Source organism: Pleurodeles waltl, chromosome 6 (assembly GCF_031143425.1).
Source record: "Pleurodeles waltl isolate 20211129_DDA chromosome 6, aPleWal1.hap1.20221129, whole genome shotgun sequence".
NCBI lineage: Eukaryota > Metazoa > Chordata > Amphibia > Caudata > Salamandridae > Pleurodeles > Pleurodeles waltl.
The window spans coordinates 25,951,155-25,965,685 of record NC_090445.1 but is presented as its reverse complement, the minus strand read 5'-3'; the positions used below and the strand labels follow the sequence as shown (position 1 = coordinate 25,965,685).

The 14,531-nt window shown below is 46.7% G+C and overlaps 1 protein-coding gene across 6 annotated transcripts in view; it reads right to left on the bottom strand.

Annotated features, from left to right (window-relative positions):
• PRRC2B (proline rich coiled-coil 2B) overlaps positions 1 to 14,531 on the bottom strand; it is a 635,269-nt gene that overhangs the window by 26,440 nt on the left and 594,298 nt on the right. For all 6 annotated transcript variants that reach the window (XM_069237079.1, XM_069237080.1, XM_069237081.1 and 3 more), the window contains one exon: positions 9,065 to 9,153. In XM_069237079.1, the coding sequence (XP_069093180.1) occupies positions 9,065 to 9,153 (89 nt within the window). The remainder of the gene's footprint in view (positions 1 to 9,064; positions 9,154 to 14,531) is intronic.

Below are 14,531 nucleotides of genomic sequence, written 5' to 3'. Positions count from 1 at the left end.
AGCCACTGTCCTCTGGAGGTTCTTGGTCCTTTAGGTGCAGGTTAGTCCTCTGAGTCCTCAGAGGTCACTGGTCCCGCTGGATGCGTCACTGTGCAGGTTCTCTGAGTCGGGAGACAGGCTAGTAGGGCTGGGGCCAAGTCAGTTGTGTCTGTCGTCTCTGCAGGGTTTTCAGGTTAGCAATCCTTTCTTCAGGTTGCAGGAATCTGGTTTCCTAGGTTCAGGGCTGCCCCTAAATACTCAATTTAGGGGTGTGTTTAAGTCTGGGGGGCAGTAGCCAATGGCCACTGTCCTTGAGGGGAGCTACACCCTTTTTGTGCCTTCTCTATGTGGGGAGGGGGCACATCCCTAATCCTATTGGGGGAATCCTCCCAAAAATGTTTTGGATTTCCTAAGGCAGGGGTCACCTCAGCGGCTGTCCTGACTGGAGGGTGGCTTCTTATTTTTCTTATTATCTCCTCCGGACTTGGGGGCTGTGCCGGTGGTCATCTCCACTAGCTGGAGTGCCCTGGGGCATTGTAACACGAAGCCTGAGCCTTTGAGGCTCACTGCTAGGTGTTACTGTTCCTGCAGGGGGGAGGTGTGAAGCACCTCCACCCAGTGCAGGCTTTGTTTCTGGCTCCAGAGAGCACTAAGGGCTCACTCCAGGGGGTCAGAAACTCATCTCGTTAGCAGGCTGGCACAGACAAGTCAGTCATGCACTGAAGGATTGGGTAAAATACAGGGGGCATCTAAGAAACCCTCTGTGTGCATTTCGTAATAAATCCAGTACTGGCATCAGTGTGGGTTTATTATTCTGAGAAGTTGGATACCAAACTCCCCAGTATTCAGTGTAGCCATTATGGAGCAGTGGAGTTTGTTTTGACAAACTCCAAGACCATATACTTAATATGGCCATACTGTACTTACAATGTCTAAGAATGGACTTCGACACTGTAGAGGCATATTGCTCATGCAGCTATGCCCTCACCTGTAGTACAATGCACCCTGCCTTAGGGCTTTTAGGCCTGCTAGAGGGGTGAATTACCTATGCCACAGGCAGTGTTTTGTGTGCATGGCATCCTGAGGGGGATGCCATGTCGACTTTGCCTTTTTCTGCCCACCAACACACACAATCTGCAATGGCAGTGTGCATGTGTTAGGTGAGGGGTCCCTCAGGGTGGCACAACACATGCTGCAGCCCTTCGGGACCTTCCCTGGTCACAGGGTCCTTGGTACCACTGGTACCTTTTACAAGGGACTTATCTGTGTGCCAGGGGTGTGCCAATTGTGGAAACAATGGTACATTTTTAAGTAAAAGAACACTGGTGCTGGGGCCTGGTTAGCAGGATCCCAGCACACTTCTCAGCCAAGTCAGCATCAATATCAGGCATAAAGTGGGGGAGGGAGGTAACTGCAACAAGGAGCTATTTTCCTACAGAGCTATATGGAAGGGTAAGAGAGCTGACTTTTCCAGATGAAGCAAGTAGCATATAATATCCAGGACAATGGGTTTTAGGTTATGCAGGTTTTCGGGGTGCAATAATGAACAAATCTGTTCCACTTTGCTCTGCAGCTTGTTGATGAAGCGGCTTGCGAGATTCCAGTCAGATGTCCTTGCATTCTTGAGAAAGATGTAGGTAGCCTCAAGTGCCACATCATTAGATGTAACAATTTTGGGTCTGGAGGTCTGATTTGACATTGACTACTGGTGAGAAGTTCTGGCCTGTTGGAGAGATTCTCATGTGGGTTAACAGATGTCGAGGAGTGTCGAGTACCAGGGCTATCTGGCCTACGAGGATAAGAATCTGAGAGTTTTGCCACATCTTCCGGACCATGACTGGAAGGAGTTGGAGAGGCAGAAATGCATAAGCAAAGATTCCTGACAAATTCATCCACAGTGCACTGTCCACTGACTACGAGTGCCAGGAGGGGAAGTTCGGGCATTATGCGTTTGAGGAGTGGAGAACTGGTCTGTGTGTGGAGTGCCCCAGTGCTAAAAGTAATGTAGTATCAGTTTGCAAATGGAGTTCCCACTCATGGACTTGCTTGATTCATCCTGATGAGCAGGTCGAGCACGTTGATGCACACCTCTGAAAGGTATTCCGCTGTGAGGTGACAAATGCTATGCATAAGGACCTGCCGCTTTGTATGGTCATCCCCTAATGTTTGTACTGCTGCTGCCTGTTTTTCGAATACACTGAGGTCTGCTACCAGTGTGCCTTTAGTCAAACTTTTAAGTTGAATTGCCTCATACCCAATTGGCGAAGCTAGCTTGCCTGTGACTCCATAATAAATGGTACCCAGGGCATGCAAGTAAGAGGGTCCACTCACATTACAGCACTGCTTGTGCCACTCAATGTGACCTGTAAAATGAGACTCCCAGCCCACCATTCACAGGCTGGAAGAGCAGTTTAAACTGTTAGTCCACCTTTGTTATTTAAAGTAATGGCAAAGGGACCTCCCCCAGTATGTGTGTTAAGTCACCCCTATGGCAGGTCTATTGAGTCCTAAGGCAGGGTGAAACATATCCAACTTTACATGTTCTGACAGTAAGAACGCAAAACTGGCATTTTTACTGTGGAAAATCTTGGTCGCCCAAATGGCGAGTACAGAGTTACACACTAACCTCGGAGTTCAGCTGTGCAAACTCTGCGACCAAAGTGAGTTATATAAAGGTATAAACTCATTACATTAAGCCAGGCTTGATTTTCAGGTCGAAATTAATGTAACTAGTTACAATGTGCAACTTTACCAAAGTTGACACTTTGTTGCCCTTAGTTCTCTGTGCCCATACTGGTTGCACACTGGGCTCTGTGCTAGTGACTCCCAGGAAAGGATACAACAGGGGCCTCTCCCTCCTGAGGGAAGCCACATGTATTTTGGCTAAAAAGGCAAGCTTCAAAGGAGAAGCCACCTTTAAAGGGTAAAGGGGGGTAACACTTGGGAGAGGGGCTGCTCCACTGTTCAGGTAGACTGGCTGGTACTTAGGACAGGAGTTAGAAGTGGTCATTAGGTGGGAGGGAACCTGGTAGGCCATTAACTACCAACTGCATCCTGCCCGAGGGCATTTTGTGAGCATAAGTGGGGCACCCCAAACTCAGATCTCGACTGGACAAAAGCCCAATGAAGGACTACCCCTGCTGCACGCTTAGAACTGGCAAAGAGGTGCACAGTCATGGACTGCATCTGCTGCACCTGGTGACTAGAAAAGGAGAGACTCTGCCTGTCATGTCCTGCTCAAGGAGAACTCGTCTGAGCCTGCCCAACACCAAGAGACTCCAAGGGTCAGATGACTGCCTCCTGTTGGGAGCGCAGGGACAATGGCCAAGAGGCCTGCTGGGGCAAGTTGGAAAACCCAAAGTCTTCAATCCGCTGCTGTGCAGATGAGGGATCAAGACCTCAAGCACAAAGTTGCACATAAGTTGGGTGAACTCAGGACTGTTACTGGCATGCAGCTGGGCAATCCAGAGGATGAGTTATTGACTCAAGGATTGGCCCGTGAACGTAATAATGGGCGATTGGTAGTCAAGTGGCGATTGGACTTCTGCCAGCACCAAGAGGACTCTGTGAGGAAGGGCAACCTGTGAGGACTGCATCACCCACTAGACTGGAGAAGTCACAGCAAGACACCCTGTTGACTTAATCACATCCACAGCAATTCTTTTGAGCATCTTCTGCACGCTTCATCCCCCGACTCAGGACCACTTCTATGAAAGTCAATTGGAACGTTGATACAATTCCTGGAACTGCTTTACCTGCTGAGGTAACTGCTTATGAGGACCCTGCTGGTCCCCTTGACTGGCTCTCTACTGGAGTTGGTTGCCTAAAGTGACTGCATTAAAACTAGCCCAAACGATATGGTGGGAAAGTTTAAGTGTCACATTTGTTGACCTAGCTAGTGCTTGTTCTGTAGCGTTACCATATAGAAGTATTCAGAGAATGTATCGATTCTGAGGTCCAGGATGGTTGTAAGTAGTAGACTCTGGGGATGAGGGAATTAAGAGTAAACACTTTGCAATGATGCTGAGAGAGGCACTGATTTTATGGTCTCCTTTAGAAGGATAACCCATACCTCTTCAGGCAGAAGAGGGATATTCTGGCTGAGGAGGGTGTGGCTGCAGGGTGGGATGTTGGGAGGGGGTGTGAGACACTAAGTAGTAGCCCTGGAGAACTACTGTCAACACCCACTTGTCTGATGAGGCTTCCTGCCTGCAGGAAGGAAATCCTGTAGTCTCTCCATGGAGGTGCTGTATGAGAAGGATGTCAATGTTTTGAGGTGGAGGCCCCTTTGCCAGAACCCTTTACCCCTACCCTGGTATTGTTGCTCCTAAAGAGTAGGCCCCCCTGATGTATCTTTGAACCATCAGTTGGTGGTATGAATGCTGCTGCCTCTGGTATGGAGGGGGTAGGCTCTGACAAAGTGGCTTCGGTGCATGCCCTGTATTGTCTCTGAAAAGAAGCCATTAGGTGATGAGGTCTGAAGGGAACCCACTGCATTTGTGGTGTTGGTGTCATCTTTGATTTGTTTTCTAACTTCTGATCAACCTGAAGGCAGAAGAGATGCTCTCCAACGAAGGGGAGCTTAAGAAGATATTGCTGGACCTCAGGCTAGAAGCCTGAGAAATGGAGCTAGGAATGAAGTCTGATGAGGATGCGGGTGCTGAACCTTGGTACGCAGCGGATGGCGGCTGTAGGAAGCTGGCATGGTGTGTGGTGGACACTTGTGGTGTTTACACCTTAATACAGGTCCAGGTAACCCCTTATTAGTTAGTAACAGGGTCTCGGAAGCCAGGGCTCTCTAGGGCTAGCTGTGGACTCAGACAGACACAGTTAGGAATTAGCATAAGAAACAACAAGCATTGGTAAGAAATAGAAAACAGCTAGGGCCCTAGGGGAGGGCCAAACCATATACTAAAATAGTGGAATGCGAAATAAAGTACCCCACCCAAAGATGTGGAGTAGTTAGTCGGAAGCTGGGAGAAATAGGAACCCCAAGAGGCAAGTTCTCAGATGAGCCCCTGTAGGAAGCTGGCTCTGTATATACTATCTCAAAGTGAGAGATAGTGTGCACAGAGTCCAAGGGTTTCCCTTAGAGGTCGATAGTGGCAAAATTAGATAATACTAGTGCTCTATTTGTGGTAGTGTGGCCGAGCAGTAGGCTTATCCAGGGGTAAGTTAAGCATTTGTTGTACACACAGGCAATAAATGAGGACACACACTCAAAGACTTACTCCAGGCCAATAGGTTTTTATATTGAACAATATATTTTCTTAGTTTATTTTAAGAACCACAGATTCAAGATTTACAGTTAATATTTTAAATGTAAGGTACTTCACTTAGATAATTTAGGAACTTTGAATGAAAGCAATATCACATACAGTCTTTGTAAAAATGGCAATAAGCTATTTTCAAAGTGGACACTACTGCTCGACCACACTACCACAAAATAGAGCATTAGAATTATCTCCTTTTGCCACTATCTTACCTCTAAGGGGGAACCTTTGGACTCTGTGCACACTATTTCTTACTTTGAAATAGTATATACAGAGCCAACTTCCTACAGACTCCTTCATTCCAAGCAAGATTCCTTCTTGCTTTTTGGTGCAGCTGTAGTCTCAGACAGCCCTGGAAATGTTGCAGTTGCTGAAAGAAGCTGGGGAAACAATGTTGCAAGGTCGTCTGGCGAGTGGCAGTCTTGTTCGGTGTCCAGTTGCAGTTCCGGTGACCAAGAGCAGAAGGTCAATGCAGGAGTCGTCCTGGTGGAGTCTTGTACGCCTAATCTGGGGACCCACCTGCAAGAGATTCCCTAAATAGCCCTAAAATTGGGTTTGGTCACTTTGAACAGTGACCAACTATCGTAGGTGGGGAGAGGGGTGGGGATCACTGACGTCCCCTACCTGACCTGGCCATTTGGATACTCCCAAGGGCCTCTGCACATCTTGTTTCCAAGATGGCAGAATCGAGTGGCCACCTGGAGGAGCTCTGGGCACCACCCCTGGGGTCGTGATAGACAGGGGAGTGGTCACTCCCCTTTCCTTTGTCACATTTCGCACCAGAGAAGGGACCAGGGTCCCTGGTCTGGTGCAAACCAGTTTATGCAAGGGGGTCACCAAATATTTCTTTCAGAGCAAACCGGTGGCTTGGGGAGGCTACCCCTCCCAAACCTTGCAACTCCTTTCTTCTGCCTTCCCCTGCCTGAGCTGGCCAAGCAGCAGGAGGGCAGAACCCTATCTGAGGGGGTTGCAGTAGTGTGGGCTGCCCGCCAACCCTGGAAGACTGGTAGGAGCAATACTGAGGGACCTCTAAAGAGCTCCCAGAGTGCATGGAATCATGCCACCAATACTGGCATTGGGGTATGATTCCTACATGTTTGATACCAAACATGCCTAGGTTCAGAGTTATTACGTATCTGGACCACAGACAGTGAGTGAACTGTGGTTAGTACACGGGTAAAATGGCTTCCACGCACTTGCTGGAAGTCGTAGGGGCACCTCTGCTCATGTAGGGGTGCCCTCACACACATGAACCTGCACCCTGCCATTTGGCTGAAAGGGCCTGCCATAGGGGTGACAGTGACCTGGTGCAGTGACCTGTAGTGGAAAGGGTGCATGCACTGCACCCTTTCACACAGGCTGCAATGGCAGTCCTGCAGATACAGGTTGCATGGGCTCTCAAGAGTGGCATAATACATGCTGCAACCCATGGGGGTCCCCTGGTGTACCAATGCTCTGGGTACCAGAGTACCACATACAAGGGATTTACAGGGGTGCAACAGTATGCCAATTGTGGGGTGTTAAAGGTTCCAGGGTGACAGACTTTGGCTGAGAGAGCACAATCACTGGGGTCCTGGTTAGCATTGACAGACAGGCTTGCTTACAGTGGCATTGGAGACAGTTATGCACCCCGCACCCAGCAAGCCATCTCTTCCCACTGATTTTGAACTGCGTCTTGTCTCACTAAGCCCTGTTTGGGAGGGAAAGGAGGCACATGGAGTTGGCTACCATCAAGGAGGCAGTGGCCCCTACTGCTACTCTTGTACTGGCTGAAGTGTACGAAAAAGTGACTGGTGGAACACTTGAATTATTCACAGCCAATGGGGATTACTCAGGCCGCATTCCAGTCCATAGTTACTTTACAAATGATGCCACCTCAAGTCTGGACCCAACGAGATGTAGAACAGTCTTGTATGTGCTCCAACAGGAGAAGTCCAGCCAAAACTGCCAGGCCAAGCCCTCCCTGAATCAGAAAATAAGCAACCTAAACTTAAGCCATGGTACACAAAACAATGGGCTGGGATGCAGCTTTGAGCTGAACTCAGACATTCCCAATCATCACTTTTTAGTCTAATTCACCCTTTTACTGTTTTGCTCTTCTAGTTGGAGTGAGTGAGAGGGAGAGAGAAAGTTTTTCTCCCCCTCTCCCCCACAAAACATGTGGTGTTAACACCTGGCCTTGACTGGCTCCGTCAAGGTATCAGGGGCTGAATTTAACATTCCCTTCATCATAGGGAAAGCTGTACAGCTCTCTATGACTTGTACAAAGTCTCCATGAGGAAACAGTTTTCCTTATGGAGGACACGCATGTCCACTTTGTGAAGTCTCTCTACTCCCCCCCCATCCCCCACAGGATGACCTTGTGGTATATGCCATGATGCTGTCCAGAGGACATGCCCTTACATGATAATGATGCAGAGGTTGGCCTCAACATTGAAGGGGTCTTTGAAGGTCTTGGAAGCTTGTGGAGAATCTTAGAGCTTGATGGCTGAGGGTCAAGAGCGGTGTTGAGACCAAAGCCTTTGATCAGTGCCAATCCGATGCCTTTAAGGCTGTGGGGTGGTCAAAGGGTTCTGTGCCATACCTTCTAGGGGAAGGGAAATGCGGGTCGGTATAGTGCTCTATCTTTGAGGCTCTGCCTGCATTTGTCAAACATATACACCCCTTGTGGCGGTCTTTGTTCAAGGGCAACAGCTTGTTGAGGTGAACCTCATGTTCTTCTTCTAGGTCTGAGTTAGAGAAAAAGGCCCTGTCTGGCTCGGCGATGGATGACAGAGCAAAATGTCATTCTCAACTTCGGTCTCCAAGTGGGGCCTCTTCTCTGAAAATGTCTGGTGCATCAAAGGCTTGCCACTGCATCTTCTGATGTGTCCAGCTTCCCTCTCATCTCTCACAGAGAGTCTTCTTCCGGCGAAAGGTAAGTTAGACCTGGCACATTGTGTAGTTGTGGTGAGGGTGGAGACAGAGGTCACAAACTTTGCGGTGGTTGAATCAGATATTTGGTGTGTAACTGGGGAGAATATTGGAATGTTATGGGTTCCATCATTTTGAGTGCATTTCTCGGAGCAGAAATCAAAGATGTGGTGCACGCAGCCCCAAAAAGGGATCGAAACACTAACAGATGGGAGCGGATTGATAAGTGGCTCTGAAAGTTGTCACCAAGCAGAATACAGAAGACAAAGGGTTTTCCTCAACTTGCAAACGTCCAAGCCCAACACTATATGGCAGGAGTATGCAGAGCTTGTACATCTACAGCCACACATGCTACGAACACTGCTGCTCTAAAAAGCATGCATGGCTTCATAAGGAAAAAAATAAATCCAACACGATTGCCAATGGAAAAGCTAAAGGCAATCCACTAAATGACCGAGTGACAAATGCTCCAAAGGTTGTGAATAGGCTACTGAAGCATTACATTTTGTAAGACAAGTCTAATTCAGTCATGGTTTTATCTCTTGACTAGAAATATTTAAAGTGTGTGAAGCAATGAAGATATTATGCTGGCCATTAGCCCTTTCTCAGTTTATTCCAGGAAAAGTGTACTTAAAGGGCAGAGGAAATCAACGTGTCATGCTGAGTGAAGGAACACTCATAGCCAGATGTTTTCAGTGAGTTCTGCTGCTTTACAACAACTGAAGACCAAGTTGAACAGTGAATTACAAACCTCTCCACACACGTCAGTATTGACAGGTCTAGGATGCATGCCAATATCTGCATGAAGCCATTTATCAGCTCTAGGAAAGTCTTGGGGTGGAGTGGGAGTGTGGTAGGATAGACTCCAAAGGGTCAGAAAGAAGAAAGAGCAATCTCACCTGTATGAATGAGACGCTTGCACTGGTCCGCTAGAGGAGACGTTCTGCTTGCAGTCAGTGAAGTGAAACCCTTTCATTTCCAACTGGGACTGGAACAAAAAAAGAAAGTCGTAAGATTTATCTCAAGCAGAAGATGCACATTCAAAATGGGGATCTCAGTGAGATCTCTCTTATTTTGTGTCCTAACCAGCAAGTCATCATTGGCTGTTCTGACAGAATACAGATACAAGGGTATATTGCCCAGCTAATAACCCTGGCCAATAGTGTCAAAAAAGCTTACAAATGTAGTTGTTAGAAATCCCCTTTCCGCGATTCAGGGTGCAGCACTTCAAATGAGTCAACTGAAACTTCTACAAATTCCTTTTTTAATAACTGCTCTGAACTGTGAATTATTCAACTTTCTCGAATTACAAATTACATATCCAATAGTGGAAGTCTAACAATCACTATTCTGAAGCCAACATACCCCAAATTGCAGACCATGTAGTTTATTATCTATTAACACAAACTGCCTTCATCCAGCATAATGTATCCACCATAATGGATAATGAAAATGTCACTTACCCAGTGTACATCTGTTCGTGGCATTGGTCGCTGCAGATTCAAATGTTGTGCACAGTCCGCCATCTGGTGTAGGGTCGGAGTGTTACAAGTTGTTTTTCCTCGAAGAAGTCTTTCGAGTCACGAGACCGAGGGACTCCTCCTCTTTGCTTCCATTGCGCATGGGCGTCGGCTCCATCTTAGATTGTTTTCCCCGCAGAGGGTGAGGTAGGAGTTGTGTGTGTTAGTAATAGTGCCCGTGCAATGGAATGAATAAGTATGTACAAATTAAGGTTAAGTAATATATATATATATACAAATGTACAAATGTTGAAGATAACTTCCAACGGCTACAGGCTCCCGGGGAGGCGGGTGGGCACATGTGAATCTGCAGCGACCAATGCCACGAACAGATGTACACTGGGTAAGTGACATTTTCAGTTCGATGGCATGTGTAGCTGCAGATACACATGTTGTGCATAGACTAGTAAGCAGTTATCTCCCCAAAAGCGGTGGCTCAGCCTGTAGGAGTGGAAGTAGCCTGAAACAAAGTTCTCAGTACGGCTTGACCTACTGTGGCCTGTTGTGCGGATAGCACGTCTACACAGTAGTGTTTAGTAAATGTGTGAGGCGTGGACCATGTGGCTGCCTTACATATTTCGTGCATTGGAATGTTTCCTAGGAATGCCATGGTAGCGCCTTTTTTTCTGGTTGAGTGTGCCCTTGGTGTAATGGGCAGTTGTCTCTTTGCTTTAAGATAGCAGGTTTGGATGCACTTAACTATCCATCTGGCTATACCTTGTTTTGATATTGGGTTTCCTGTATGAGGTTTTTGAAATGCAATAAACAGTTGTTTTGTTTTCCTAACCTCCTTTGTTCTGTCGATGTAGTACATTAGTGCTCTTTTGACATCTAATGTATGTAGTGCCCTTTCAGCTACTGAGTCTGGCTGTGGGAAGAACACTGGTAACTCTACCGTTTGATTTAAGTGGAACGGTGAAATAACCTTTGGTAGGAATTTAGGATTGGTTCTTAGTACAACCTTATTTTTGTGTATTTGGATAAAAGGTTCTTGTATTGTAAATGCCTGAATTTCACTTACTCTTCTTAGAGATGTGATGGCAATGAGAAATGCAACTTTCCAGGTTAAGAATTGTATTTCGCAAGAATGCATGGGTTCAAAAGGTGGTCCCATGAGTCTTGTCAAGACGATGTTAAGGTTCCATGAAGGAACAGGTGGTGTTCTTGGTGGTATTATTCTTCTTAGGCCTTCCATAAATGCTTTAATGACGGGTATCCTAAACAGTGAAGTTAAATGGGTAATCTGCAGGTATGCAGATATTGCCGCAAGGTGTATTTTAATGAAGAGAAGGCTAGATTTGACTTTTGTAAGTGTAGTAAGTATCCCACTACATCTTTTGGGGATGCGTGTAATGGATGAACTTGATTATTATGGCAGTAGCAAACAAACCTTTTCCATTTGCTTGCATAGCAGTGTCTAGTGGATGGTCTTCTAGCTTGTTTTATGACTTCCATACATTCTTGAGTGAGGTTTAAATTTCCAAATTCTAGGATTTCAGGAGGCAGATTGCTAGATTCAGCGATGCTGGATCTGGGTGCCTGATCTGTTGGTTGTGTTGAGTTAACAGATCCGGCCTGTTGGGTAACTTGATGTGTGGTACTACTGACAGGTCTAGTAGTGTTGTGTACCAAGGTTGTCTTGCCCATGTTGGTGCTATTAATATGAGTTTGAGTTTGTTTTGACTGAGTTTGTTTACCAGATAAGGAAGGAGAGGGAGAGGAGGAAAAGCGTAGGCAAATATCCCTGACCAGTTCATCCATAGGGCATTGCCCTGGGACTGCCTGTGTGGGTATCTGGATGCGAAGTTTTGGCATTTTGCGTTCTCTTTTGTCGCAAACAAGTCTATCTGAGGTGTTCCCCAGATCTTGAAGTAAGTGTTCAGAGTTTGGGGGTGAATTTCCCATTCGTGGACCTGTTGGTGATCTCGAGAGATTGTCTGCGAGTTGATTCTGAATCCCTGGGATAAACTGTGCTATTAGGCGAATTTGGTTGTGAATTGCCCAATGCCATATCTTTTGTGCCAACCGGCTCAACTGTGTTGAGTGTGTCCCCCCCTTGCTTGTTTAGATAATACATTGTTGTCATGTCTGTTTTGACGAGAATGTATTTGTGAACTATTATTGGTTGGAAAGCCTTTAGTGCTTGAAAAACTGCTAGCAGTTCTAGGTGATTTATATGCAGTTTTGTTTGATGAACGTTCCATTGTCCTTGTATGCTGTGTTGATCGAGGTGTGCTCCCCACCCTGTCATGGAAGCATCTGTTGTTATTACGTATTGTGGCACTGGGTCTTGGAAAGGCCGCCCTTTGTTTACATTTATATTGTCCCACCATAGAAGCGAGAGGTAAGTTTGGCGGTCTATTAACACCAGATCTAGAAGGTGACCCTGTGCTTGTGACCATTGTGATGCTAGGCACTGTTGTAAGGGCCTCATGTGCAGTCTTGCGTTTGGGACAATGGCTATGCATGAAGACATCATGCCTAGGAGTTGTAATATCATCTTTGCTTGTATCTTTTGTGTTGGATACATGCGTTGTATGATGTTGTTGAAGTTTTGAATTCTTTGTGGACTTGGAGTGGCTACTCCTTTTGTTGTGTTTATTATGGCTCCTAGGTACTGTTGTACTTTGCACGGCAGGATGTTGGATTTTGCGAAGTTGACGGTGAACCCCAGTCTGTAGAGGGTTTGTATGATTTGATTTGTGTGGTGTGAGCACTTTGATAACGAATGGGTCTTGATTAGCCAGTCGTCTAGATACGGGAATACATGTATTTGCTGCCTTCTGATGTGTGCAGCGACTACTGCTAGACATTTTGTAAAGACTCTTGGTGCTGTTGTTAAACCGAAAGGCAATACTTTGAATTGGTAATGTATTCCTTTGAATACAAACCTTAGGTATTTCCTGTGCGATGGATGTATTGGTATATGGAAATACGCGTCTTTGAGGTCTAAGGTTGTCATGTAGTCGTGTAGTTTGAGCAATGGTAGCACTTCTTGTAGTGTGACCATGTGAAAGTGGTCTGATTTGATGTATGTGTTTACTATCCTGAGGTCTAGGATTGGTCTTAGCGTTTTGTCCTTCTTTGGTATTAAGAAGTACAGTGAATAAACTCCTGTGTTTATTTGTGTGTTTGGTACTAATTCGATTGCATTCTTTTGCAATAGTGCTTGAACTTCTGTCTCCAGGAGCTCGGAATGATGTTGTGATAAATTTTGTGCTCTTGGTGGTATGTTTGGAGGGAATTGTAGAAATTCTATGCAATAACCATGTTGGATAATTGCTAGAACCCAAGTGTCTGTAGTGATTTCCTGCCATGCTTTGTAATAATGACCTATTCTTCCCCCCACTGGTGTTGTGTGGAGGGGATGAGTGACATGTGAGTCACTGCTTAGTTGCAGGGGTTTTGGGGCTTTGAAATTTTCCCCTATTCCTAGGGAATTGCCCTCCTCTGTATTGGCCCCGAAAGCCTCCCCTGTACTGTCCCTGGTAACTGGACGGTGTTGCCTGTGAGGTGCTGGCTTGTGTGGCCTGACCCCGAAACCCCCCCTCTAAAGGGTGTCTTGCGGAAGGTGCCGTAGTTTCCTCTGCTCTGCGGGGAGTAGAGTGCACCCATTGCTTTAGCAGTGTCCGTGTCCTTTTTAAGTTTTTCTATCGCTGTGTCCACTTCTGGACCGAACAGTTCTTTTTCATTGAAAGGCATATTGAGAACTGCCTGCTGTATCTCTGGTTTAAACCCAGACGTTCGTAGCCATGCATGCCTTCTGATGGTCACGGATGTATTAATTGTCCTTGCAGCTGTGTCTGCTGCGTCCATGGAGGAGCGTATCTGGTTGTTTGAAATGTTTTGACCTTCCTCAACCACTTGCTTTGCCCTTTTTTGTAGGTCTTTGGGTAGATGTTCAATGAGGTGTTGCATCTCATCCCAATGGGCTCTGTCATAGCGCGCAAGTAGTGCTTGAGAGTTGGCGATGCGCCACTGGTTTGCAGCTTGTGCTGCGACTCTCTTTCCAGCTGCATCGAACTTGCGGCTTTCTTTATCCGGGGGTGGTGCATCCCCAGATGTGTGGGAGTTGGCCCTTTTCCTAGCTGCTCCTACAACGACAGAATCTGGTGGCAGCTGTGCAGTGATGAAAACAGGGTTTGTAGGGGGCGCCTTATACTTTTTTTCCACTCTTGGTGTGATTGCCCTACTTTTGACCGGCTCCTTAAAAATTTCTTTTGCGTGCCGGAGCATACCAGGGAGCATAGGCAGGCTTTGGTAGGAGCTGTGGGTGGAGGAGAGGGTGTTGAATAGAAAGTCATCCTCGACCTGTTCTGAGTGGAGGCTTACATTGTGAAATTGTGCTGCTCTAGCCACCACTTGAGAATACGCAGTGCTGTCTTCTGGTGGAGATGGCTTTGTAGGGTATGCCTCCGGGCTGTTATCTGACACTGGGGCGTCGTATAAGTCCCATGCGTCCTGATCCTGGTCACCCTGGCTCATGGTGGTGTGAGCTGGGGAATGTGATGGAGTTTGTGCTGGTGAGACGTGAATTACAGGTGGAGGAGAGGGTGGTGGAGTAACCTTTTTCACCACCTTTGTTTGTGGTGTTTGTTCAGTTTGGAACTCCAGTCTTCTCTTTCTTCTAATAGGGGGAAGGGTGCTTATTTTCCCTGTTCCCTCCTGTATGAAGATACGCTTTTACGTATGGTCTACATCGGTAGATTGCAGCTCTTCCTCGAACCTATGCTTTTGCATTTGGGAGGTTAGTGAATGCTCCTCTGTATAAGAGCCTGAAACTGGGTCGGTTGCAGGTTGTTTTGGCGCCGAAACCCTGTCTGCATCTTTTTTCGGCTCCGAGCTG